The following is a 26,634-nucleotide window of genomic DNA, read 5'->3' as shown; positions in this document are numbered from 1 at the left end:
CATGGCAACAGTGAGATATTACGATCATGAAATATCAGACTGCATGTTGGCGGCAAAGGTAGAGGGGAAGATCAGAATTTCTCCTCCTGACACCAGTAGAAGAATCCAGTAGATCCAGGAAATTCCTGTTCCTGGTGGGAAAACTTTGCCATTTCTTAAAAGTACTCAAGCAACCCAGATAATAAAGGTTTGCTTGTATATTATGAAACTATCAGTTATTTAAACCTGTGCCCCTTTCCAGGCAGACATCAGCTGTGTGCCCATGAACAGGCAGTGCCAATTGTGCCCTGAGGTGTCCAGCTGGGATTGGATCTCTCCGAGAGCACCTGAGGAACAGCAGAGCACCTTGCAAGCTGCAGGTCCCTGCCAGCCCCACAGGGCTCCTGTCCCATCAACATCTGCTCTGCTCAGTCTGAAACAGGGCCCAGCATGGTGCCGGGATCATCAGAGAGCTGAGGTGTGTGCTGGAATTCCATGCCCTCCCCATCCTGCAGCAGCCCTGCATTTCCCTCCTGCAGCCTTGGTCTCCAGCACAGCCATGGAGGCTCTTTGGGCTCCTGACTGTTCCTGCAGCCCCCAAGGGCAGCTGAGCTCTGCCTGTGGCACAGTCAGCCCTGGCCAGCGCAGGCCATGCTCAGCAATTGCTTGTGTGTGCCTGGCCTTGCTGTCAGCCCCGGCAGCGGCTGCGTGGCCCCTTGGTGGCCCTGTGCTGGCCCAGCCATGGTAGCCCAGCCCCTGTGCAGGCCCAGCCCAGGCCAGGAGCATTGCGGCTGGGAAGGGCCCCTGTGCCGTGCTGCCCACGGCAGCCTTGGGGCTCTGTGCCCCATGGCCTCCCTGCTGGGCAGTCTCTGCCAGCTCCTGCAGAGCCCCTGGCACCTGTGGGGCTGCACAGACAGCCCTGCCCCAGGCTCTTCCGGCCTCTGGGCCAGCAGAGAGGCCGGCCAGGGCTGGCCATGGCCGGGAACAGGCCCTGAGCCCCGCAGGAGGATGGAGCTGGGCCACAGCCAAACTCAGCCCAGGCCAAAGCTGGGCTCAGCAGCCAGGGCTGCCCAGGGCTGGGCACAGAGGCTGGCGGTGACAAATGTCCTGGGCCCCCTCCCTGCTCTGTCCCTGCCCCCAAGGGCACAGAGCAGCCTCCTCTCTGGGACACTTGCCTGTTTTCAATGCCTTGCACAGGCGCTGGCCCTGCCCCACAAGGCCTGGGCTGAGTCCTGCCCCTGCACGCTCAGCCCGGCTGAGATGGACACTGATGGTTTCTGGGGCAGGCTCTCTGAGCCCAGCCCAGCTCCCTGCAAGCTCTGCCAGCTGCCCTGAGCTCTGGGCAGCACCCAGGGCCTCTCCCCAGCCCAGCCCAGCCGGCTCTGGCCCCACAGCTCTGCTCAGGCCAGGCTGCTCTGGCCACTGGCCCCACGGCCTCAGCCCCTGCCAAGGGCACAGCAGCAGCTGCAGCTCACACAGGACTCAGCCCCAGCCATGGGGGAAGGTGCTGGGCCAAGGCCAAAGGAGGCTCCCTGCCTGCCCTGCTCCCCTCTGGCTCAGGTGCTGAGAGCTCTGCAGCCCCTGCTGCCATCCCATGTGCCCAGGGCAGCACAAGAGCCCCGGCCTTGGGGTCCTCAAGAGCTGCTCCTGCTCCAGGCCCAGGACCCATCCCAAAGCTGGGGCAGCCACAAAGCTGTGCCCATTGCTGTTCATTGCTGCTCTGATAAGGATAGTACAAAAAGTTTTAAAAAGTGGTTGCAGATTCATTTATTTCACCTAAATAAAATGTGAGATTCCCTGATTACACAATGTCTCTGGGTCACACATGAAGGAGGGATAATTAAGATAAAGAGGGTGAATATTAGCATTTCTTTTAATGTAACAGAATCAGAAAAACATTAAAATCTACTTAAGGGTAGACTTGGCCTCTTCTGACATGCACTGTGAGTTGCTGACAGAGGAAAGCTGGCCTTCTGTGGCTTCTTCTGGTGGGTTACCTCTTCTGGAGTCCATGTGCCTACCAAGCTGCTCTAGCACTCCCCTCCATGGCTGGACAGGGGAGAGAAAATAATATGGGAGACAAATCATAGATTGAGATAAGGTAGTTTTCTATAGCAAAATAAGAAGTTTTTACATGCAGCAGCAACCAGAAAAAAAAAATCCCAATAATTTTATTCTCTACTTCCCACCAGCGAGTGATGTTCAGCCACTTCCCAGGAAGCAGAACTTGAGCAGGCGGAGTGATTGATCAGAAAGGCAAACGCTGTACATAGGAAATGCCCCCTATTATTCCTGCTTCCTTAGCATTTATACCACAACTAGTCCCATACAGTCTGGAATATCCCTTTGGTTAATTTGGGACTCTGGCCTGCTGTCCCTTCCCAGGGTCTGACCCACTCGTAGCCCCTTGATGGAGGGAGAATGCTGAGAGACAGCAGGAGCCAAACCAGGGGTGTGTTTCCAGCTGTTGTGTGGCTCTCAGTGCAAAGCTGTGAGGGTTGTTATGGGACAATGAAAAGGCTGAAGAGCACACAGACATGGCTTTCCTGAGAGATTCCTTGAGCTCCTGGTTCCTCAGGCTGTAGATGAGGGGGTTCAGGGCTGGAGGCACCACCGAGTACAGAACTGACAGGGCCAGATCCAGGGATGGGGAGGAGATGGAAGAGGGCTTCAGGTAGACAAACGTGTCAGTGCTGAGGAACAGGGAGAGCACGGCCAGGTGAGGGAGGCAGGTGGAAAAGGCTTTGTGCCGGCCCTGCTCAGAGGGGATCCTCAGCACAGCCCTGAAGATCTGCACATAGGAGAAAACAATGAACACAAAACAACCAAAGCCTAAACAGAAAGTGACCACAAGAAGCCCAACTTCCCTGTAGCTGGAGTGTGAGCAGGAGAGTTTGAGGATGTGTGGGACTTCACAAAAGAACTGGCCCAGGGCATTGCCATGGCAAAGGGGCAGTGAAAATGTATTGGCCTTGTGCAGCAGAGCATTGAGAAAGCCACAGGCCCAGGCAGCTGCTGCCATGTGGGCACAAGCTCTGCTGCCCAGGAGGGTCCCGTAGTGCAGGGGTTTGCAGATGGACACGTAGCGGTCGTAGCACATGATGGTGAGAAATGCAAATTCTGATGCAATGAAAAAGGCAAAGAAAAATACCTGTGCAGCACACCCTGAGTAGGAGATGTTCCTGGTGTCCCAGAGGGAATTGTGCATGGCTTTGGGGACAATGGTATAGATGAGGCCCAGGTCAGTGAGGGCCAGGTTGAGCAGGAAGAAGAACATGGGCTTGTGCAGGTGGTGGCTGCAGGCTACGGTGCTGATGATGAGGCCGTTGGCCAGGAGGGCAGCCAGGGAGATGCCCAGCAAGAGGCAGAAGTGCAGGAGCTGCAGCTGCCGCGTGTCTGCCAATGCCAGCAGGAGGAAGTACCTGATGGAGCTGCTGTTGGACATTTCTTCACTCTGGCCATGCTGTCCTGTTCAAGGAGGAGACAGTGACAAGTCAAGGGAGATTTTGCTGATCAGTATCCAAGCCATTTCTTCCATCCCTGCCCCTGCTGCTCTGTGCCACCCAATTTTCCTTTTCTCAGAGTTTTTCCTTCAGACCCATGCCTGGAGCTCTGCTGGGATCTGGCCCCATTGCTATGATGAGTGGGGGCTCTGCCCATGGACACCGAGGGGTCAGCTCTGCACTACAGCAGTGGGGTTATGGGAACAGGGAGAGGGGCCAGTCCTGGGCTTGTACTTCATCAGCCCAAACTGCTCCTGAGGCAGAGGATCTCGGCAGCATCTCCTGTCCTAGGGCTAAGGAATGGTGACAGCCAAAGGCAGTTTGAGAGGGTTTCCTGCTGTGCCCAGGGAGATCAGAGAGAAATGAGCAATGCAAGAGCAGTGGCTGTAACTCAGTGAAGGGTGAGGGGAGCTGCTCTGCCACCCCACATGTCCCCAGCTGCCCTTTTGAGATCCAGGGCAGTCCCTGTGTTCCCCTGGAAATCAGCCTGACACAGCTGAGAGCAGAGAGACCCTCAGCAGAGCAAACTGGCTCAGCCTTTTTCAGTCTCAGGCCCACTCTGGCCAAGGACACTCTTGTGCTGCACAGCCCCTGCCAGGCAGCAGGAGGGCAGGGCAGTGGCCCTCAGGCCCTGTCAGCAGGAATGGGCACATGGCAGAAGAGATGCCCTTCATCCCAGCTGCTGCTCTGCTGGCCCAGCAGGGACTGAGGGCCCCGAGCCCCCTGGCTGAGGGCTGTGCTGGCTGGGAGGGGACACAAGAGCTGTGCTGCTCAGGGCAGTGTCTGCCCTGCAGGGCAGGGCTGGCAGTGCCACATCTGCCCTGCAGCAGGGCTTCCCTCAGCACTGCCTCCATCCCTCCCTGCCCATGGCTCTGCTGCTGGAGCTGTCCCAGCCCGAGCTGCTCCTGTGGCCCCGGGCTTCTTCCCTGCCAGAGCTGCCAGAGCCCAGCCCAGCCCCTGGGCCAGCTCTGCCCTGCAGCTGCTCAGGGCTGCAGGGATTAAAGAACAGCTCCCCCAGCCTGGGCACCATGGAAAGGTGATGCTGCATGGGCCTGGAGGCTGGGGAGGGTGGGGGGGGCAGTTGCTGAGGTTCCCAGGAAAACTCAGGGAAATGGTTTAAGAGCCTCAGCCCCTCTTCTGCCCTGCACAGCTGAGTTTCCCTTGCCACCAAGCTGAGCCAGGGAAAAGTGGGAGCACAGATTCAGGAAAGCAGAGACCCAAGCAGGAAACCCCTGCCCTGAATGAGCTCATGAAAAGTCCCCTCAGGAATGAGCTGGGCATGAGCTGGAGCTCTGAGCAGCCCTGGCCCACACAGCAGCCTCTCCACTGCAGCAGGACCTGCCCTGGCAGGAGTCACTCCTTGCCCCCACAGCTCCCCTGACCTGTCCATGGGGAGCTGCCAGGCAGGCTGAGAGCTGCCCCTGGCAGGTGGCACATCCCCTGGCCTGGCCAAGAGCCCTGAGGGCTGCAGGACCTGCTCTGCAGGACAGCCCTGGGCAGCCCTGGCTGCAGCCCCAGCTTCAGCCCCTGCAGCCATCCCTGGGAGCAGGAGCCGTCCTGCCCTGTCCATCTGACGGTGCCCAGGGCAGCCCTGCTCTGCAGCACATCCTCCTCCTCCTGCTCCCCTGCCACAGAGAAATTGGGAGAGTCCTCCTGGCACATCCCCCAGGCTGTGGGGTGTGCTGGCTTCAGGAGATCCCTCCAGGAGCACAGGGGACATTACCCTGCATCCACTGACTCACCATGTGGAGGGCTGTGAAGATCTTTCCTCAAGTTAAGTCTCAACTCAATGTCTTCCCAATCCTGATTGCCTTCAGTCTGTCTCTGCCTGGCTCCTGTCCCCTCAGTGCCTGCAGGCAGAGGCCTCAGCCCTGCTGGGCTGGGAGAGGAGCTGGTCCTGGGAAGAGCTGTTCCTTTAAAGCTCAGCAGCACAGACACAGAACAAAGACTTTAATGACCCTCTTGGGACTTGGGTGTTGTTTACATCAGACTCAGTCCCTGAGAGAGCCTTCCAAAGACTTCTCCAGAACTCAAAGTTAAATTGAAACTCCAAAGTTTCTTGAAGTTTTAATGGGTCCCACTGAGGGACACGACTGAGAAAGTGTCCCCAGGTTCCAGTCAGGGCAGAACACTGGAGGCAGAGATGACAGCTGGGGACAAACAAGGGAAAGGTGTCTCTGGTGCTGAATAAACCTGGATGTGTTTCAGGAATGCAAAGGGCCAAGGCCTGAGCCCCAGCCCCTGGCCAGGCACATCCTGTCTCTCCCTCATTGCTCAGGGCTCTTCCCAGGATGGGCACTGGGATGTAGGGATGTGCAATGCCAAGGGCAGCACCATGGGGTGGCCCCTGCCAGGCTGCTGAGCAGGGACAAGCAGCCACCCTGTGATGTCACACAGCCCCTTGGATGTCACACAGCCACCTGTGATCTCATACAGCATCCTGTGATGTCACAGAGCACCCTATGATGTAACACAGCCACCTGTGATGTCACAGCCCACTCTGGGATGTCATACAGCACCCTTGTTTTGTCACAGAGACAACTCTGGTATGTCACCCTGGAATGTCATGCAGCTGCATTGTGATGTCCCAGAAGACTCTGTGATGTCAGAAAGTTGCTTTGGGATGTCACAGTCTGTTCTGTGATGTCACAGTCTTCTCTATGATGTTACACAGCCACCTAGTGATGTCACAACCCACTCGCTGATGTCACAGAGCCACCAGCTGTTACGTCCGGATCTGCTCTATGGCCTCATACCCTACTCCATGATGTCACAGACAGCTCTGTGATGTCACAACCCCCTCAGTGATGTCACAAAACCCTCTCTGTGATGTCATGCTGCCACTCTCTAATGTCACAGCACACACTTTGACCTCAATCTCCTCTATAATGTCATACAGCCATGCCATGATGACACAGCCTGCTCTGTGTTGTCACACAGTCTCCTCTATGATGCTGTACCTGCTCAGTGACCTCACACAACAAACTCTGTGATGTCATAGCCCAACCTGTGACCTCACACAGCCCACTCTGTGCTGTCACACAGCCCCTTGCTGACATCACAGCTGCTCTGTGCCTCTAGGACACAGCCACAGAGGCGCTGCTGTCACACAGCCCCCTCGGGGACATCCCCCAGCCCCTGCCAGTGCTGAGCCCCTGTCAGCTCTGGCTGTGCCCTGCTGGTGTCCCTGAGCTGCCCTGGCAGTGCCCCAGCCCTGCTGGGCTGTGCACAGGAGCTGCTCCTGGCCAGAGCTGTCTCTCTGCAGCGCTGCCCTTGCCAGGAGCTGCCTCTGGGCCAGGAGCCCGGCCCAGCTCAGCAGCACAGACACAGCACAAGGACTTTAATCACACTCTGGGGCTTTGGTGCTCTTTGCATTCGACTTGTCCCTCAGAGTGTGCTCAACAACCTGTCAACATCTCAAAGTCAGATTGAAACACAGAAGTTTTCTTGAAGGATTAATGGTTCCCATTGAAGGACACAACTGAGAAACTGTCCCCAGGTTGCAGCCAGAACAGAACACTGGAGGCAGTGATGACAGCTGGGGACAAACAAGGCAAAGGTGTCTCTGGTGCTGAGCAAACCTGGATGTGTTTCAGGAATGCAAAGGGCCAAGGCCTGAGTCCCAGCCCCTGGCAAGGCAGATCCTGTCCCTCCCTCCTTGCTCAGGGTTCTTCCCGGGGTGGCACTGGCATGTGGGGATGTGCAGTGCCAAGGGCAGCACTATGGGGCAGCTCCTGCCAGGCTGCTGAGCAGGGACAAGGAGGCAATGAGGCCCCAGGCCTGCAAGGGTCACTTGTCTCCTGCTCCTGGCTCAGGCCCAGGGCCAGCAGCCATGGCCCAAGTGCTGCCCAAGTTGGCTCTGTCAGGGTCTTGCAGCTGCTGCCCATCCCTGTGCCCTCTGCAGCCCAGGCTGTCCTACGGTGTCCCTGCCCTGTGCCTCTGTCCCTGCAGGCTGTCGTCATCCCCCGGCTGCCCCACCTGGCTGGCCCCTTCCTTTGCTGACAGCTCTGCCTCCTGCCTGCCTCTGCCTGCCCACACAAAGCCTTGGGCTGCTCCAGGCTCTTTCTGCACCACAGCGCTGCCCTGAGGGAGGAAATTCCTTTCTCTTCATGTCCAGTCTGGGCCTCCCCAGCTGCCCTTGTGTTGTGTTCCACTGCAATAAGCAGCAAAACGACTCCCTCAGACCCCAGAGTCTCAGACCTCAGGCAGGCATCGATGACCAACAGGGAAAGGAAGGCAACAGGATGGGTCTTGGTTTAGCAAAGCCCAGGATCCTTTTTTGTGCCAGGGACCAAGGCAAGAAATGAAGGGGGAGAGGGGGTGGTGGCTTGTCATGGGTTTTATATGACAGGGTAGGGGTGGAGTTTAGGGTCGGGGTCCAATAGCAGAAGGAGCAGGGGACTGCAAAGGAGTGGATCGGGGAGGACCACCAATGGAAAAATGTGTGGCGGGGACTTTGCAGTAGAATTTGAACCAACGAGAATACAGAAAAGGAAAAATGTTCTGTGGCCACTCCTTATTTGACCAGATGGGGTGGAGTGTCTTTTCCTGGACTTGCAGAGGCACACCCCACATGGTGGAGGGACGGAATCCTCTTTAAATCACGCCCCTCGCCCAATGGTGTCTGTCTGGGTAGAATCCCTACCTCATGGGGCAGGGGCACTCCACACCCTTGGTGCCATTATTTCTTTCTCTAGCTGCTTTTTACAAGAAAAACTCCTCTCTGAAACCACCCTTCAATCCCTCCCGGACTACTCCTGTTCTGTCCTCAGTCTCCACCCCACTGAGTCCAGAGCATGTAGCCTCCTCCCACTGGTTATGTGATGAGACCTCCAAACCCATCTGGGAGATTTTTGGGTCCTCTCCAAAGTCTGTGAAAATGGAAGAATAATGGTCAAAGTTATTTTCTCCTAAATCTTGCAGTGACAGAAAAAGGGTCATTATGTCCAATTGAATCAGGGCAGATTTACATTTTTTTGGAAGAACAAAATATTTTACAATTTTGGAAAGAGAAAATTATGAGAGTGGCACAAAACTGCAACTGCTTTTCCAGATAAGTGGATGCCCCATCACAGGAATTGTCCCAGTTCAGGAGCTTTGTGGAACCTGACATAGTGAAACTCCCTCCCAAAGGCCAGAATACCTGTTGTGTGGGTTCTCTGATGTGCTGGGTGCCCTCACAACGCTTCTGGCCAGAATGTCTGCTGAGGGCAGCCAGGCTGCTGCAGGGGCAGTGACCTCACAGCCATCACCATGGCAGCCCTGTCCCCTGGGCCTGCCTCTCCCCTTTCCTCTGCCCCTGCCTTGTCTCTGCTGGCATGAAGAGTTTTGTCATTCATATCTTGTGCCCAAGGTGCTGGGGCTAATGGCTTCCCAGGCAGGCTCCTGGAGCAGAAGTGGTTTTTACGAGCCCAGGCAGAAATGAGCCCTGAGGCAGCAGCTCTGCAGTGCTGGCCACCAGGCCAGGCTGCCAAGGGAGGCTTCTGGCCATGGCCTGCAAGCACTGCTGCTGCCAAGGTGCCTTTGGTGCCTCAGGCTCTGCCTGGCACAGCTCCCAGCACGGCACTCTGCCCTTGTGCCCGAGCCCTTCCCTGTGCTGGGGCTGGCCTGGGGCTTTTCCTGCAGCGGGACCTGCCCTGCTCCTGGCACAGGAAAGGCAGTTCCTGCTGGAGCAGGAGGCTCTGCCTGCAATGGGCTCCAACAGATCCAGCCAGGCCCTGTTGACTTCAAAATTGCTTCCTAGAGCACTATATTCAAACAATTGTTATAGTTCCTGTATTGTGGAGTAAATAACTGTTTGGTTTTTTTTTTTTTATTATTTACTCTGTGGTGTAAATAAGGCATGTTATCTAATCATGATCAGAATCAATCAGAGCTGTATTTATAAAAATATATCTGGTATTCCATTGTTAATCCTGTGGGACAAATTGAATTAAGGTTCAATTTTACCTGTCCAATCTTTTACAACTTTGACAAAGTCTGGGCCTGGGATTCGATCCAGCCATTCTCAGTCTCCTCTTTCAGAAGGAATTTTAGAAGTCTAGGGGTCCTGCAGGGGTTTGAGGATCCATGGTGGGTGTTGGGTGTCATTTCTCCACCTCATGACTCAGCAGGAGTTTCTCCAATAAAGAAATGAAGCTTTTGCCTGAAGCTCCCACTCTGCCCATGACAGGAACTCCTGTGAGTGTCTGGGACATCCCAGCTCTTCGGCAGCCGGGGGACTCCTGCGATGTCACCGTGGAGCCCCCGTGAGTGCCTGTGACAGATTGGTGCCTTTGCAGCCCAAGGTGCCCTGGGATGTCACCATGGAATGGCTGTGACTGCCTCTGAGAACAGGGGTGTTTACCATCCCCAGAAACACCTGGGAGGTGTCCATGGAGCCCCTGTCTCTGCCTGTGACATTCCAGCTCTTGAACAGCCTGGAGACTCTTGGAAAGTCCCCATGGAACCCCTCTGAGGGCCTGTGACAAATCTGATCCTTAGCAGGCAACCATCACCAGGACCCTGTTGGAATGGGTCATGGGATCCCAGATCCACAGAATTGGCTGAGCTGGAAGGGACCCATCAGGATCCTGGAGTCCAAGTGCTGGCCCTGCACAGGACACCCCAACAATGACAGCCTGGGCCTGGCAGCGCTGTCCAAACGCTGCTGGAGCTCAGAGAGCTCTGGAGCTGGGAGCCTTCCCTGGGGAGCCTGGGCAGTGCCCCAGCAACCTCTGGGCAAAAACCTTTTCCTGAGATCCAACCTGAGCTTGCCCCAACTCAGCTGCAGCCGTTCCCTCCAGTCCTGTCCCTGGGCACCAGAGGGAAGAGGTTCCCACAGGCGCAGCCAGGGACCCGCTCCCAAGGCTGTTGCCATGGCCAGCAGGGCTGGGACCAGCTGGGATGCTCGGTTTCCACAGGCCAGGGTTTAAGAATGGGATTCCCCAATGTCCTGCTCCCACTAAAAGCGCGCTGCCGCTCGCTACCCTCCCACCTCTCATGGAAAGCACAAAAGCCAAAGATCCTGGGCTGGGATAAGAACAATTTATTTGGAACAGCAACGAGATAAAGAACAAACAGTAAGAGAAACAATATTGACAACAGAAGGGTTATAAAAAAGGGAAAACTACAACACAACTGACTGCATCTTCCTGGCCATAACTTCCTCCTGCCTGGAAAGGACACCCTTCTCCTCAGGGGGAGATAGAGAGTCCCTTTCCTGCCCCTGGCAATGACCTGAGGTCGGAGTGAATGTAATGACACAGCCCTGGCCAGACCCTCATGTTCTTCAGGCTCACATCATGTCATTGGCAGGGGCAGGAAAACGAACAGGTGTCTTCCCAGCATGGATCACAGACAACACATATCACCAGGGCCCTTCCAAATGTGGTTCTCCCATGGGGGATGAAGTTGGAGCAGTGCCCAAAGCTCTTCCTGCAGTTGCAGCATTTGCATGTCTTCCCTTACTGGTGACTGTGTTGGTGTCTGCTCAAATGAGAGCTCTGTCTGAAGCTCTTCCCACACTGGGGACACTCGTAGGGCCTCTCCCCAGTGTGGATACGCCGGTGGGTGACAAGGTGGGAGTTGCGGTTGAAGCCCTTCCCGCAGTCAGGGCAGCGGAAGGGCCTCTCATCTGTGTGAATCCACTGGTGCTGGAGGAGATTGGAGCTCATGTGAAACCTCTTCCCACACTGGGGACACTCGTAGGGCCTCTCCCCAGTGTGGATGCGCTGGTGCTTCGTGAGGTAGGAGTTGTACTTGAAGCTCTTCCCACAGTCAGAGCAGTGGAAGGGCCTCTCATCTGTGTGAATCCGCTGGTGGCAGAGGAGATTCGAGCTGGTGTGAAACCTCTTCTGGCACTCAGGACACTCGTAGGGCTTCTCCCCGGTGTGGATGCGTTGATGCCTGACAAGTTTTGAGCTGCAGCTGAAGCCCTTCCCACATTCCCCACACTCGTAGGGCCATTTCCCAGTGTGGATCATCTGGTGCCTGATCAGGGTGTTGCTCTGCCTGAAGCTCTTCCCACACTCCAAGCACTTGTAGGGCTTCTCCCCATCATGAAGCTGCTCATGGACCACCATCTCCAAGCCCTGGCTGAAGCTCTGTCCAGCTTCCTGGCACAGGGTGGGTCTTTCCTCCTCAGAGCACCCTGCGCTGGGTTTGAAGCCCCTCCTCCTGCGGGATCTCAGGGAATTTTCCTCCTTGTTAGATTCCTGTGCCATGGAGCCGCTCAAATCTGCCTCTTCCATGAGGTTCTGCCATGGGGATTTGTCCTCCCTGGTCTCTATTCTCAGCTTGTTGTCTGAGGAAGACAGGGCAAGGAGAGGATGGAATTTCCCTCCGTGCCAGAGGGGAGGGGAAGGAAATCCCCCCAGTGCATCCCTGGCAGGACGGTGTTGGCAGTGGGGCTGTCCTGCAGACTTGGGCTGTGCTGGGCAGGGAGATGGAGCAGGAGAGAGGGGGGAAAGGGTCCTGACTTCCTCCTCACCTGCCTGAGTGTCTCGAGGCATCTTGCACTTCCTCACAGCCATCTCCTCCATCTGGCAGTGGGTTTGGGATGTGAAATTCTGTTTTAGGAGGAAAACAAGAGATTAGTACATTGAGTTTTGTACTGGTTTGAAGGCAAACCAGGGGGAGATTTTAAGACAGAATTACAATTTAATAAGAAAATTAAGATCAAGGCAATGATACAGAAACACTGCCTTAAACTGACACAGTCAGGATATCACCTGACACCCTGTTGCTCAGGGTGCTGGTAGGAGTCCCATTAAATGGTGGCTGCAGTCCTGTTGCAGTGGTGATCATAATTCTGTCAAAGCAGATCTGTAGAAGGGTCTGGTCTTCCTCTGAAGGTCCAGTGGTGGTGATGGAGCTCTTGTCCTCTGGCAACCCGTAGCCAAGGTGCTCCTGGTGCTGTAAGCCTCAGCTTATATACAGGTAGGAATGCTTGGCTCCTCCCCCTGGGCGGAGCATCCCACAATGGGATGATGTCATTTTATCAGTCCTGCAGGGACACTCAATGGCCCATTCACAGAAGAGAGCCCCTGGAGGGCATTATCAGGGCTGAGTGATGGAAGAGATAAAGAACACTGCCCCGCCTGTTTACAACAGTTTCTAAAGGTGGTGATGGAAAACATGCATTTGGTTACATCTTGCACTTGCAACCTGAAACAGTGGAGTAATCCCTGCTCGGGGGGTGAACACCACCCCCCTTACCCAAACTGGCTCAGGTGTAAAGCCCTCTCCCTGAGAAGGCCTCACACACAGGGGACAATGTCACACTTGCCCCACCCCAGGGGAGGTCTCTGTCCCTGTCACTCTCTTGCCCTCCCCCCTTTTTTCTCTTTTATTCCATCTCTCTCTACCTCACATTTACTGTTCAATAAAATCCACTTTGCATTTGGTCTCCTTAGCACCTTAACTGGGGCAGAGGCATCTCTCTAACAATTTTCTTAACCAGATTGTGTATAATATTTTGACACAGTGTGTTTACGCAGTGTTGTCTGACCCCAAGTGCCTTTGTCAGCAGCATGGTTCCCTCCTCTGTGGGAGGAGGGCTCTTTCTTTCCAGAGGAACTCTTGGAAACTTGGATGCAAATTCCTCTGAGCGACTTGTGGGAGAACTGATGAGGAAAATGGCTGTTGTGGGTGGCCAGTGTAAAGAAAATATTTTGTTGTCTTTCCATGAAATGTTTGTTAAATCACTGGAGGAAAGTGAGCAAATGTTACCATTGAGGCTGACAAGGTTCATTCAGGTTGAGGAACACAAGGCTGCTAAAAGTCCTAGAAGAAGCCCAGCTCAAGTAGCTAAATTCCCAAATAACTCCAGAATTCTGAGGCTTGGGGACTTTGCTAAATGTGAGAATCATTATTTTCTGTGTTCCTGTCACCTTTGTCACAGCCACACAGATTTTTTCCTTCCTTTCAATAATCTGTATTGGGTCAAATTTTCACTTTTTCTTTTTATTTTTTTTTTTTTTTTTAATCAGAATCTTCCAGCAGCTGAGCTGGAGCTGTGCAGGAACCAATGAAATTTGGAATTGACACAGAATTGCTTCTGTTGTTGGTTTATTAATGTTTGGGATTTATTTGTATTTTCCTCACATGTGACTTGTGAGAAAATCAAATCTTCATCAAAGTGATTTATGCAGATTGAAGTTTGATTTCTGCCAAGTTTATTTTGTCCAGTGCTCAGGGGATGCTGGAAGGGTCTCTGTGCCTCTCACCCTGGGGGATGCTTGGGAAGGGCTTGGGGGGGGTTGTCCATCTCACCCCAGGCCGTTCTTGAGGGGGTGTCCCTGTCCCCCACGGGGTGTCCCTGTCCCTGTTACCCCAGGCCATTCCCCAGGGCATCTCCATCATTCTCACCCCAGGGAATGCCTGGGGGCTCTCCATCCCTCTCAGCCCCATGCCAATGGGGTGCTCAGGGCATTCTCTGTCCCCTCGCCCTGGGGGATGCTCAGGGGTCTCCATCCCACTGGCCTCAGGGAATGCTTGTGCAGGGCTGGGGACCAGGGGCTCTGCGTCCCTCTCACCACTGAGGGTGCTCGGAGTAGGGGGGACTCTCCAAACTTCTCATCCCTGGGGAGGCCGTGGGGGTCTCTGTCCCTCTCAGCCCTGGTGTGACCCCTGGTCTTCCCTCTGGTGCCCAGGGACAGGACTGGAGGGAACAGCTGCAGCTGAGTTGGGGCAAGCTCAGGTTGGATCTCAGGAAAAGGTTTTTGCCCAGAGGTTGCTGGGGCACTGCCCAGGCTCCCCAGGGAAAGCTCCCAGCTCCAGGGCTCTCTGAGCTCCAGCAGTGTTTGGACAGCGCTGCCAGGCTCTGGCTGGCATTGTTGGGGTGTCGTGTGCAGGGCCAGCAGTTGGACTCCAGGATCCTGATGGGTCCCTCCCAGCTCAGCCAGTTCTGTGCATCTGGGATCCCATGACCCATAGCAACAGGGTCCTGGTGATGGTTGCCTGCTAAGGATCAGATTTGTCACAGGCCCTCAGAGGGGTTCCATGGGGACTTTCCAAGTCTCCAGACTGTTCAAGAGCTGGAATGTCACAGGCAGAGACAGGGGCTCCATGGACACCTCCCAGGGGTTTCTGGGGATGGTAAGGAGCCCTGTGGTCAGAGGCAGTCACAGCCATTCCATGGTGAAATCCCAGGAGTCCCCAGGCTGCCAAAGAGCTGGGATGTCCCATTCACAGAGGTTCCTGGCAGAGTGGGAGCTTCAGGCAAAGTTTATTACAGAGGCTCCTGTTGGGTCTCGAGGTGCAGAAAGGAGCCCTAATAGGCCCCACAGTTTCCCAAATACCCCCAAGGACCTCCAGGATTTGTAAATCCCTGGTGTGAGAGGAGCCTTAGAACAGCTGGTTCCAACCCCAGCCCTAGACTTTTCAAGAATTTTTATGTAAAGAATTATAAAGGTGGAATTAGACCTTTATAGAATTTGTCACACAGAATTAAGGCTGGCAAGCTGGAGGTATTTATATTTATATATATATATATATATTCTATAATGGTAATGATTAGAAACAATTATCTTCAAAATAATAAGAAATATTTATTCTAAGGTATAAGAGCTGTAACATATTATATTGTATAGAGCACTAGGCAGTGATTTCAAAGCAATTTTATTAAAGCAAAACTAGTAATTAAGCAGAACAAGGATGGTGGGACTGAGTCCTTTGGCTCAGCCTGGAGCTGTGACCTTGAGCAGTGTCTCCACTGCGGGGAGGAATCTCCACACTCCACAAGAAGGGAAATGTCAGGAGATGCTGCTGTTAAAATTTGGGACGGGGCTTTTCTAGTCTGAAGTGCTGCCCTGTCAGTCAGATGTGCACAGGCTGGTCCATCTTGGCAGCTCTGCAGAAGCTCTCAGTGCTGTCCCTTGGTTGTTCCTTTCTCTGGGGATTTTTCCAGCTCTGCCACAGCTCCAGCTCCCTCTGAGAATGTGGAACTTTGAGATGGAGGAGTCAGGCTGGTTTCAGCTTTATTCACCCCAAAAGCAGCATGACCCCCTCCTTCATTTCCAACTGGGGGCTTTGGAAACAGGGCCTGGCTGGAGTTGTTGGAGCCCATTGCAGGCAGAGCCTCCTGCTCCAGCAGGAACTGCCTTTCCTGTGCTAGGAGCAGGGCAGGTCCCGCTGCAGGAAAAGCCCCAGGCCAGCCCCAGCACAGGGAAGGGCTCGGGCACAAGGGCAGAGTGCCGTGCTGGGAGCTGTGCCAGGCAGAGCCTGAGGCACCAAAGGCACCTTGGCAGCAGCAGCTGCTTGCAGGGCATGGCCAGAAGCCTCCTTTGGCAGCCCGGCCTGGTGGCCAGCACTGCAGAGCTGCTGCCTCAGGGCTCATTTCTGCCTGGGCTCTGAAAAGCCACTTCTGCTCCAGGAGCCTGCCTGGGAAGCCATTGGCCTCAGCACCTTGGGGACAAGATATGAATGACAAAACTCTTCATGCCAGCAGAGACAAGGCAGGGGCAGAGGAAAGGGGAGAGGCAGGCCCAGGGCACAGGGCTGCCATGGTGATGGCTGTGAGGTCACTGCCCCTGCAGCAGCCTGGCTGCCCTCAGCAGACATTCTGGCCAGAAGCGTTGTGAGGGCACCCAGCACATCAGAGAACCCACACAACAGGTATTCTGGCCTTTGGGAGGGAGTTTCACTATGTCAGGTTCCACAAAGCTCCTGAACAGGGACAATTCCTGTGAGGAGGCATCCACTTATCTGGAAAAGCAGTTGCAGTTTTGTGCCTCTCTCATCATTTTCTCCTTCCAAAATTGTAAAATATTTTGTTCTTCCAAAAAAATGTAAATCTGCCCTGATTCAATTGGACATAATGACCCTTTTTCTGTCACTGCAAGATTTAGGAGAAAATAACTTTGACCATTATTCTTCCATTTTCACAGACTTTGGAGAGGACCCAAAAATCTCCCAGATGGGTTTGGAGGTCTCATCACATAACCAGTGGGAGGAGGCTACATGCTCTGGACTCAGTGGGGTGGAGACTGAGGACAGAACAGGAGTAGTCCGGGAGGGATTGAAGGGTGGTTTCAGAGAGGAGTTTTTCTTGTAAAAAGCAGCTAGAGAAAGAAATAATGGCACCAAGGGTGTGGAGTGCCCCTGCCCCATGAGGTAGGGATTCTACCCAGACAGACACCATTGGGCGAGGGGCGTGATTTAAAGAGGATTCCGTCCCTCCACCATGTGGGGTGTGCCTCTGCAAGTCCAGGAAAAGACACTCCACCCCATCTGGTCAAATAAGGAGTGGCCACAGAACATTTTTCCTTTTCTGTATTCTCGTTGGTTCAAATTCTACTGCAAAGTCCCCGCCACACATTTTTCCATTGGTGGTCCTCCCCCATCCACTCCTTTGCAGTCCCCTGCTCCTTCTGCTATTGGACCCCGACCCTAAACTCCACCCCTACCCTGTCATATAAAACCCATGACAAGCCACCACCCCCTCTCCCCCTTCATTTCTTGCCTTGGTCCCTGGCACAAAAAAGGATCCTGGGCTTTGCTAAACCAAGCCCCATCCTGTTGCCTTCCTTTCCCTGTTGGTCATCGATGCCTGCCTGAGGTCTGAGACTCTGGGGCCTGGGGGAGTTGTTTTGCTGCTTACTGCAGTGGAACACGACACAAGGGCAGCTGGGGAGGCCCAGACTGGACATGAAGAGAAAGGAATTTCCTCCCTCAGGGCAGCGCTGTGGTGCAGAAGGAGCCTGGAGCAGCCCAAGGCTTTGTGTGGGCAGGCAGAGGCAGGCAGGAGGCAGAGCTGCCAGCAAAGGAAGGGGCCAGCCAGGTGGGGCAGCCGGGGGATGACGACAGCCTGCAGGGACAGAGGCGCCTGGCAGGGACACCGTAGGACAGCCTGGGCTGCACAGGGCACAGGGATGGGCAGCAGGTGCAAGGCCCTGACAGAGCCAACTTGGGCAGCGCTTTGGCCATGGCTGCTGGCCCTGGGCCTGAGCCAGGAGCAGGAGACAAGTGACCCTTGCAGGCCTGGGGCCTCATTGCCTCCTTGTCCCTGCTCAGCAGCCTGGCAGGGGCCGCCCCATGGTGCTGCCCTTGGCATTGCACATCCCCACATGCCAGTGCCCATCCCGGGAAGAACCCTGAGCAATGAGGGAGGGACAGGATCTGCCTTGCCAGGGGTTGGGGCTCAGGCCTTGGCCCTTTGCATTCCTGAAACACATCCAGGTTTACTCAGCACCAGAGGCGCCTTTCCCTTCCTTGTCTGAAGCTGTCATCACTGCCTCCAGTGTTCGGCTCTACCTGGAACCTGGGGACACTTTCACATGAGTTATGTCCCTCAGTGGACCCCATTTAAACTGCAAGAAATGTCTATGTTTCAGCTTAACTTGGAGTTCTTGAGAAGCTTTTTGAGCACACTCCAAGGGACTGAGTCTGATGCAAAGAGCACCAAAGCCCCAGAGGGTGATTAAAGTCCTTGTGCTGTGTCTGTGCTGCTGAGCTGGGCCGGGCTCCTGGCCCAGAGGCAGCTCCTGGCAAGGGCAGCGCTGCAGAGAGACAGCTCTGGCCAGGAGCAGCTCCTGTGCACAGCCCAGCAGGGCTGGGGCACTGCCAGGGCAGCTCAGGGACACCAGCAGGGCACAGCCAGAGCTGACAGGGGCTCAGCACTGGCAGGGGCTGGGGGATGTCCCAGAGGGGGCTGTGCCACAGCGGCACCTCTGTGGCTGTGTCCTAGAGGCACAGAGCAGCTGTGATGTCAGCAAGGGGCTGTGTGACAGCCCAGAGTGGGCTGTGTGAGGTCACAGGTTGGGCTGTGACATCACAGAGTTTATTGTGTGAGGTCACTGAGCAGCTGCAGCATCATAGAGGAGACTGTGTGACAACACAGAGCAGGCTGTGACATCATGGCATGGTTGTATGACACCATAGAGGAGATTGAGGTCAAAGTGTGTGCTGTGACATTACAGAGTGGTAGCATGACATCACAGAGAGGGTTTTGTGACATCACTGAGGGTGTTGTGACATCACAGAGCTGTCTGTGACATCATGGAGTAGGGTATGAGGCCATAGAGCAGATCTGGACGTAACAGCTGGTGGCTCTGTGACATCAGCGAGTGGGTTGTGACATCACTAGGTGGCTGTGTAACATCATAGAGAAGACTGTGACATCACAGAACAGACTGTGACATCCCAAAGCAACTTTCTGACATCACAGAGTCTTCTGGGACATCACAATGCAGCTGCATGACATTCCAGGGTGACATCCCAGAATTGGCTCTGTGACAAAACAAGGGTGCTGTATGACATCCCAGAGTGGGCTGTGACATCACAGGTGGCTGTGTTACATCATAGGGTGCTCTGTGACATCACAAGATGCTGTATGAGATCACAGGTGGCTGTGTGACATCCAAGGGGCTGTGTGACATCACAGGGTAGCTGCTTGTCCCTGCTCAGCAGCCTGGCAGGGGCCGCCCCATGGTGCTGCCCTTGGCATTGCACATCCCCACAGGCCAGAGCCCATCCCGGGAAGAGCCCTGAGCAATGAGGGAGGGACAGGATGTGCCTGGCCAGGGGCTGGGGCTCAGGCCTTGGCCCTTTGCATTCCTGAAACACATCCAGGTTTGCTCAGCACCAGAGACACCTTTGCCTTGTTTGTCCCCACCTGTCATCACTGCCTCCAGTGTTCTGCTCTACCTGGAACCTGGGGACACTTTCTCAGTCGTGTCCCTCAGTGGGACCCATTAAAACTTCAAGAAACTTTGGAGTTTCAATTTAACTTTGAGTTCTGGAGAAGTCTTTGGAAGGCTCTCTCAGGGACTGAGTCTGATGTAAACAACACCCATGTCCCAAGAGGGTCATTAAAGTCTTTGTTCTGTGTCTGTGCTGCTGAGCTTTAAAGGAACAGCTCTTCCCAGGACCAGCTCCTCTCCCAGCCCAGCAGGGCTGAGGCCTCTGCCTGCAGGCACTGAGGGGACAGGAGCCAGGCAGAGACAGGCTGAGGAAGTCATTGAGCAGAAACTTCACTGGGGGAAAGATCTTCACAGCCCTCCACATGGTGAGTCAGTGGATGCAGGGCAATGTCCCCTGGAGGGATCTCCTGAAGCCAGCACACCCCACAGCCTGGGGGATGTGCCAGGAGGACTCTCCCAATTTCTCTGTGGCAGGGGAGCAGGAGGAGGAGGATGTGCTGCAGAGCAGGGCTGCCCTGGGCACCATCAGAGGGACAGGGCAGGACGGCTCCTGCTGCCAGGGACAGCTGCAGGGGGTGAAGCTGGGGCTGCAGCCAGGGCTGCCAGGGCTGTCCTGCAGAGCAGGTCCTGCAGCCCTCAGGGCTCTTGGCCAGCCCAGGGGATGTGCCACCTGCCAGGGGCAGCTCTCAACCTGCCTGGCAGCTCCCCATGGACACTGCAGGGGAGAAGTTGGAGGTGGCAGGAGCAACCCCCATCAGGGCAGATTCCTCCTGCTGTGGAGATGGTGCTGCATGGCCAAGGCTGCTCTCAGCTTTCTCCTAAAGGGAAGGGGCTGTCAGCTTTGGCTGTGTCACTGAAACTCCTGCACTGTCAGCCTGGGCATGAGCAGATGTGCCTCAGATCTCCCTCAGAAATTGCCTCCTCAGCCTCCTCTCCCTACAGACAGCAGCAGCAGCACCTTGGCTTGCAGCATCTCTGTTTGTCTGCCCTGTCCTTAGGGCCCTGCTGCCAGGGAGATGCCCCTGGGCAGTGCCCTGTGCTGGGAGGGGTCTGCAGGACAGAGCTGAGCCCCCAGGGCTGGGCTGGGCTCTGGCAGCACTGGCAGGGACAAGGCTCGGGTAGAGAGAAACAGCTCCAAATAGGCACAAGTGCAGGCAGCAGACAGCCAGACCAACCTTTGGCATCCCTCCCTGTCCAGCTGCACAGGGAAAGAGAGAAGGGTTTGGAGAGATTGATTTTGAAACTGGAGTGTTCAAAAAGGCCACGTTATTTTTAAGTACACTTTGAAATTTGTCCATCCTGTACTAGAGGCAGGTGAAATGAACAAAGGACACCTGTGTGGGACCAGCAGGTTTGACTGCTCTGGGGCACAGGGAGCCCTGTTTTCCCTCTGGGCTCCCCAGTGTTCAGGCTGAGAGCAGTGCTAAGAACAAGACATCAGCCCCTTCCAGAAAACACGTAGTTACTTAGCAGCCAAACCTAAATTAAAAAAAAAAAAAGTAAATGAAATTTCCCCAAAGAAAGAGAAGCAATTTTGAGTGATTGTGTAAGAAATTAGCAGAGGATTGACTCAAGGTACTTTGTCCAGATTATCAATGTTGTCTTTGAATAGCTCATAATACCCAGAGTGAAGAAATGTCCAACAGCAGCTCCATCAGGCATTGGCAGACACGCGGCAGCTGCAGCTCCTGCACTTCTGCCTCTTGCTGGGCATCTCCCTGGCTGCCCTCCTGGGCAACGGCCTCATCATCAGCGCCGTAGCCTGCGGCCACCACCTGCACACACCCATGTTCTTCTTCCTGCTCAACCTGGCCCTCAGCCACCTGGGCTCCATCTGCACCACTGTCCCCAAAGCCATGCACAATTCCCTCTGCGACACCAGCAACATCTCCTGCACAGGATGTGCTGCACAGGTTTTTTTTTTTGTGTTCTTCATCTCAGCAGAGTATTTCCTCCTGACCATCATGTGCTACGACCGTTACGTGTCCATCTGCAAACCCCTGCACTACGGGACCCTCCTGGGCAGCAGAGCTTGTGCCCACATGGCAGCAGCTGCCTGGGCCAGTGCCTTTCTCTATTCATTGCTGCACACAGCCAATACATTTTCTCTGCCCCTGTGCCATGGCAATGCCCTGGGCCAGTTCTTCTGTGAAATCCCCCAGATTCTCAAACTCTCCTGCTCACACTCTTACTTCAGGGAACTTGGGCTCATTGTGTTCAGTGCCTCCTTATTATTTGGCTGTTTTGTGTTCATTGTTTTCTCCTATGTGCAGATCTTCAGGGCTGTGCTGAGGATCCCCTCTGAGCAGGGACAGCACAAAGCCTTTTCCACCTGCCTCCCTCACCTGGCCGTGGTCTCCCTCTTCATCAGCACAGTCATGTTTGCCTACCTGAAACCCCCCTCCGTGTCCTCTCCGTCCCTGGATCTGGCCCTGTCAGTTCTGTACTCAGTTGTGACTCCAGCCCTGAACCCCCTCATCTACAGCCTGAGGAACCAAGAGCTCAAGGCTGCAGTGTGGAGACTGATGACTGGATGCTTTCAGAAACATTAAACTGCTCATCAATTTTGGCAAATCTTTTGTAATAAAGGTTGTCTTTGATACTTCTTGTTGGTTTGGTTGTGTTTCATTTTTTTTTCCCTTTGTTTTAGTTTTTTCATATTGTCTACAAAGTAGGCTCATTGTTTGTGCCATTTCTCATTTTGTTTCTCTACACATTCACCGTGGCCGCAGACTGTGTCACTGACGGGGTGTTTTCTCAGTGGCTTTAAAGGAATGAAAGGATCTCCCAGCAAAGTTTTCTGCAGAGATGCCCTTTGGTTGCCTTCTCTGGAGCTGCAGCAGCAATGTCTGTGTGCAGAGCTGGGGCAGATCAGTGCTGGCACAGCAGCTGTGCCCAGCAGCAGTAGCAGCAGCAGCACTTGGTGTTGCCAGTGCTGCTGCCGTGGCCCTGCCCCGCTGCCCTGGTGGCCCTGGTGTTGCTGCAGGGCCTGAGTGCTCTCGGGGCCGGGCATAGTCCTGGGGGTGGCAGTGCCGGGGCTGCAGCAGGGACAGGCCATGGGCACTGCTGGGGCAGCGCTGACGCCTCAGGCCAGGCCCTGGGGGCTGCAGGCTCCTTGCCCAGGCTCTCTCAAGAACACGGCCAGGCCAGTGCTCAGCACAGAAAAGCCCCAGGGTGAGCAGCCCCAGGCTGGCCGTGGGCAGGCTGGGGGCAAACAGCATGGCTGGGGCTCTGCAAGGGCCCTGGGGGAGACAGGAAGGAGCAGCAGAGCAGGAGCTGATCCATCCCCAGTGCGCTGCACAGCCCAGGGCAGCGTCCCAGAGGGTCCTCATGGAGCTGCCAACAACATCCCCCCTCTGCAGCCCTGGCCTCTCCCCCAGCTCACACAGGTGCCGCATCCTTGCAGGCACAGACACGGCAGCACTGGCTCAGGAGCCCCTGTTTGCATTGCACAGAGCAGGCGGGAGCACCCCCATGCTGCTGCTGTGGGGACATGAACCTGAGGGAGCACAAATGCCATCAGCCCCTGGGGCCAGCAAGGGCTGGGGGACACCAGGGAAACCACTCCGGTTTATTGTGACAAACATTTGAGATCACCAAGCCCAACCTGCACCCTAACACTACCTTGTCTACCCAGAGCATCGTCCAGTTAACTTAACCACCGCTCCCTCATGTGCTTTCAACCAAACTTCTCTTCCAGACCCCTCACCAGCCTTGTTGCCCTTCTCTGGACACGCTCCAGCCCCTCCATGTCCTTTCTAAATTGGGGACCCAGAACTGGACACAGCACTCGCGGTGCTGCCCAAACAATGCTGAGCACAGGGGAAGAATCACTGCCCTGCTCCCGCTGGCCACACCATTCCTGATCCAGGCCAGGAGCCATTGGCCTTCTTGCCCACCTGAGCACACTGCTGCCTCATGTCCAGCCTGCTGTCCATCAGTCCCTGCAGGTCCCTTTCTGCCTGGCTGCTCTCCAGGCACTCTGTCCCCAGCCTGTAGCACTGCAGGGGTTGTTGTGGCCAAAGTGCAGTACCCGGCACTGGGACTTGTTAAACCTCACCTTGCTGGATTTGGACCCTGGATCCAGCCTGTCCAGGTCCCTCTGCAGAGCCCTCCTACCCTCCAGCAGATCCACACTCACACCCAACTTGGTGTCATCTGCAAATTTGCTGATGCTGGACTCAATCCCCTCATGCAGTTCATCAGTGCAGATACTGAATTCCTCACTGGCTGGCTCTGATGCCTCGGCCATCCTGTAGGTGCCCTGTGATGGCCCTCAAGGTGATCTGTTCCATAACCTTGCCAGGCACCCAGGTCAGGCTGACAGGCCTGGAGTTCCCCAGATCCTCCTTCCAGCCCTTCTTGGGGATGGGCTCACATTGGCACCTCCACTCCTCTGGGACCTCCCTGCTGATCCAGGACTGATGGTAAATGATGGAGAGCAGCTTGGGGAGATCATCCACCAGCTCCATCAGCCCTCTAGGATGGATCCCCTCTGATCCCAGAGACACCTGTGAGCACCTGAGTGGCTCAGCAGGTCTCCAGCTGCTTCCTCCTGGATTCCAGGGGGCTGTTCTGCTCCCTGTGCCCATCTACCAGCTCAGGAGAACACTTGTCCTGAGGATGGCCTGTCTTATTGTTGAAAACTGAGGCAAAGAAGGGGTGAAGTACCTCAGCCCATTCTTCATCTTTGGTAATCATATCCCTCACAGTAAGAAATGCAGGTTGTCCTTACCCCTCCTTTTGACATTAACGTACCTATAAAAACATAATAATTAACCTTCACAGAAGTATCCAAGTTAAGTCCTAACTGAGCTTTTACCTCTCTAATTTTCTTTCTGCATGACCTAACAACATCCTTAAACATTTCTTGATTTACCTGCCTCTATGTCCAAAGGTGCTGCACCCTCTTTTTAATCCCTAAAAATATCCTTTTAAATCCCTTTTTAATCCCCCTTTTCCTTGAAAAGCTCCATGCCCAACCAGGCCAGTCATTTCCCCCTCTGGGTCATCTTTCTGCACAAAGGGGGCAGCCTACTCTTGCCCCTTCAAGATTTCTTTTTTGAAGTGTTTCCATCCTTCCTGGAACTAGTTGTTTTTAAGGGCTGTTTTTTTAAAAAATCAATACCTGATTTGGTACTCCCCAAATCTGCATCCTCAACAGGCCAAAGTCTGCCCTCAAAAGTCCAGTGTAGAAGATTTATTGATGCCCCTCCTTTTTTTACAGAATATTTAAAAAGTCAATAATTTCATTGTGACTGTGCCCTAAAGAGCCTCTGACCAGCACTTCTCCCACCAGCCCTTCTCTGTTCATGAACAGCAGGAGACAGAGCTTTCCTTGGGAGTGGGAATTGCAGGAAACCTCCCCAAAGTGCAGCTTGGAAGGTTCAGCCTGGAGCTGAGGAGAAAGCAAAGTCCCTGCCAGGGTGGAATTGTGGTGCTCGAGGTGTGGCAGCGTGAGGCTGGGCCATGGCCGGCTCTGTGTGCCAGGAGCCGACAGCGCTGGGTGCAGGGAGCCCAGGGAGGGCACAGAATCGCTGGCTGAGAAATGCTGGGGCACAGCGAGAGGGGCGAGTGCAGCCGGCCAGGGCACAGGAGCAGCACGCACAGGGGGCACAGCCTGCAGGACAGATGGCCGAGGGCTGGGCAGGGCTGGCAGGGCCACAGGCACCCAGGCCTTTGTGCCCTGGGCTCGGGCAGTGCCTCTGGAGGCCCCACAGCAGGAACTTTCCTGGCAGGGGCTGCACTTTGGCTCTCCCTCGGCCTCCCTGGCCAGGCTGGCAGGGGCTGCAGGTTGATGGCATTTGTCCTTGCTGCCCCTCACATCCCCCTGCCCCACAGAGAGCCCCGAGCCACCCGTGAGGGACAGGCCCTGCTGGCCCAGGCTGGGCTCAGGGCTTGGCCTTTCTGCTTCCCCCAGCCAGCCCAGGCCTTGCTCAGCATTGCAGTTCCCTGCCCAGAGCCTTGGGCTCCCTGCACTCCTGGCCTCAAGGATCTGCTCTCACCAGTCCCTGGGGAGCCTTTGGCACTCCCTGCCCTCACTGGGGCCCAGCCATGCTCCACGGCACTTGGAGTTTTGCTGCTGACTCCTTGAGCAGCTTCTTCATCCTTCTCTCAGTGCCTGAGGCTCCTGGACCCAGCCCCAAATCCACCGTGGGGCTGATTAAAATACAGAAAGCCCTCAGGAGCTCTTTGTCTCCCTTCAATTTTCCTCCAAGTCTCCAGGGCTTGTGAAGCAGCTTGGAGTCAGTCTGGAGTTCTGTTAAGGAGGGAGATTTCAAAGTGCACTGACGGCATGATGTTTGGTTTTAATCACGTGTGTGGGTTTTTATTTTTCAGTTCAGAAAAGAGGTGAAAGAACGATTCCCCAGGTGATCTTGATGCTGAATGTCTCCCTAGGAGATCTGGGCATGGAGAGGAACAAGCCCCTTGCAGGCTGACCCATTTTGGACAACCTGCTCCTCACCCCAGCCTCACCATGTCTGACATGGCCCACCTGGGACTGACATCCCAAAACATAAAAAAGTATGCATTTTTAAAATAAATAAGATTGATTAATTTAGAAAATTATAATTATGGTTTTGTCATGGTTTGACCCTGGCACAATGCCAGGGCCCCCATGAATGGTATATTTCCAAAATGGTTGCTGTGAGATGTGACTCGGGAACAGAACAAAGCAGGCTCCCATTCGGGGATGGAGGGAAAAACACAACAATTTATTTATTACAAATCTAGAAAGGAACACATACCAAACTATGAATGAAAACCTTCCAGATACCTTCCTCCTCCCCCTCCCTTTTCTCCAGAGATTCACCACCCCTCAAATTATCAACCCTCAAATCCATCAGGGAGAGAGGAGTCCCCCCTTGCCTCATAGGCCTCCCCCAGAAGCACAATTAAAACCTCCTGTGCTTCCACATCATCCATGGCCCCACCCAAAGAACATCGGCCCTCGTGACTTCTCCCCCACCATGTCCAGTGCTCTCACCACTGGACACGGGCCAGGACTGCTTTTAGGGCTCCCCGTTTAAAGATGCTCCACCCACTTCCAGAAACAGCAGTCTCTCAACTTTTGGGACACCAGTCCCCCCCAAATTTCACCCCCTGAGGCCGAGGGGCCTCATGAACAGAGATCTTCCTCTCCATGGAGACAGAGGGCATCTCACACCCTCCTCAGCTGTTTCTGTTCACGCCGCTGCTTCACTCTTGACTCTCGGGTGTTGCCTCCCCCTAAATACAGTCTCTGGGTCACAGGGAAAAAACACGGGTCTGTCCATGGCTATACAAGAAAGAGTCCAGCCCAAGGCCACTTCATCATCTCTTCCACCCAGGATTCTTCTCTCCTCTTCCAGCTTTCCTCACGCTTGCCCATTTCATCTCCCATCTCTCTCTCACCTCATTCTAATTCAGGAGGATTCAGTATTTGTAAGGTTTCTATTAGTCTACAAAGGGGTTAAAATCTTCACTTCTGCCTGCCCAAGGACTCCCACATCTGCCGGGCACCTTCTCTCGACGCATCCCCCGCTTCT

The 26,634-nt window shown here is 54.7% G+C and overlaps 2 protein-coding genes and 1 pseudogene across 2 annotated transcripts; 1 reads left to right on the top strand and 2 right to left on the bottom strand.

Annotated features, from left to right (window-relative positions):
• The window catches only part of LOC135305589 (zinc finger protein 850-like), a 652,086-nt pseudogene that overhangs the window by 320,555 nt on the left and 304,897 nt on the right, over positions 1–26,634 (bottom strand).
• Positions 1,829–3,424, bottom strand: LOC135306094 (olfactory receptor 14J1-like). The gene has a single exon (XM_064429638.1). It carries the CDS (start codon positions 3,422–3,424, stop codon positions 2,330–2,332), a length of 1,095 nt encoding a protein of 364 aa, XP_064285708.1. The 3' UTR covers positions 1,829–2,329.
• LOC135306099 (olfactory receptor 14J1-like) lies at positions 20,893–21,669 on the top strand. The gene has a single exon (XM_064429645.1). The coding sequence runs from the start codon at positions 20,893–20,895 to the stop codon at positions 21,655–21,657; it is 765 nt and encodes a 254-aa protein (XP_064285715.1). The 3' UTR covers positions 21,658–21,669.

Source organism: Passer domesticus, chromosome 8 (assembly GCF_036417665.1).
Source record: "Passer domesticus isolate bPasDom1 chromosome 8, bPasDom1.hap1, whole genome shotgun sequence".
NCBI lineage: Eukaryota > Metazoa > Chordata > Aves > Passeriformes > Passeridae > Passer > Passer domesticus.
The sequence above is the reverse complement of the archived record's forward strand: the minus strand, read 5'-3'. Positions and strand labels throughout refer to the sequence as shown.

Bases quoted from the DNA above. Each gene is read 5' to 3' on its own strand.
- LOC135306094 (XM_064429638.1), bottom strand. From the start codon at position 3,424: ATGTCCAACAGCAGCTCCATCAGGTACTTCCTCCTGCTGGCATTGGCA.
- LOC135306099 (XM_064429645.1), top strand. From the start codon at position 20,893: ATGTTCTTCTTCCTGCTCAACCTGGCCCTCAGCCACCTGGGCTCCATC.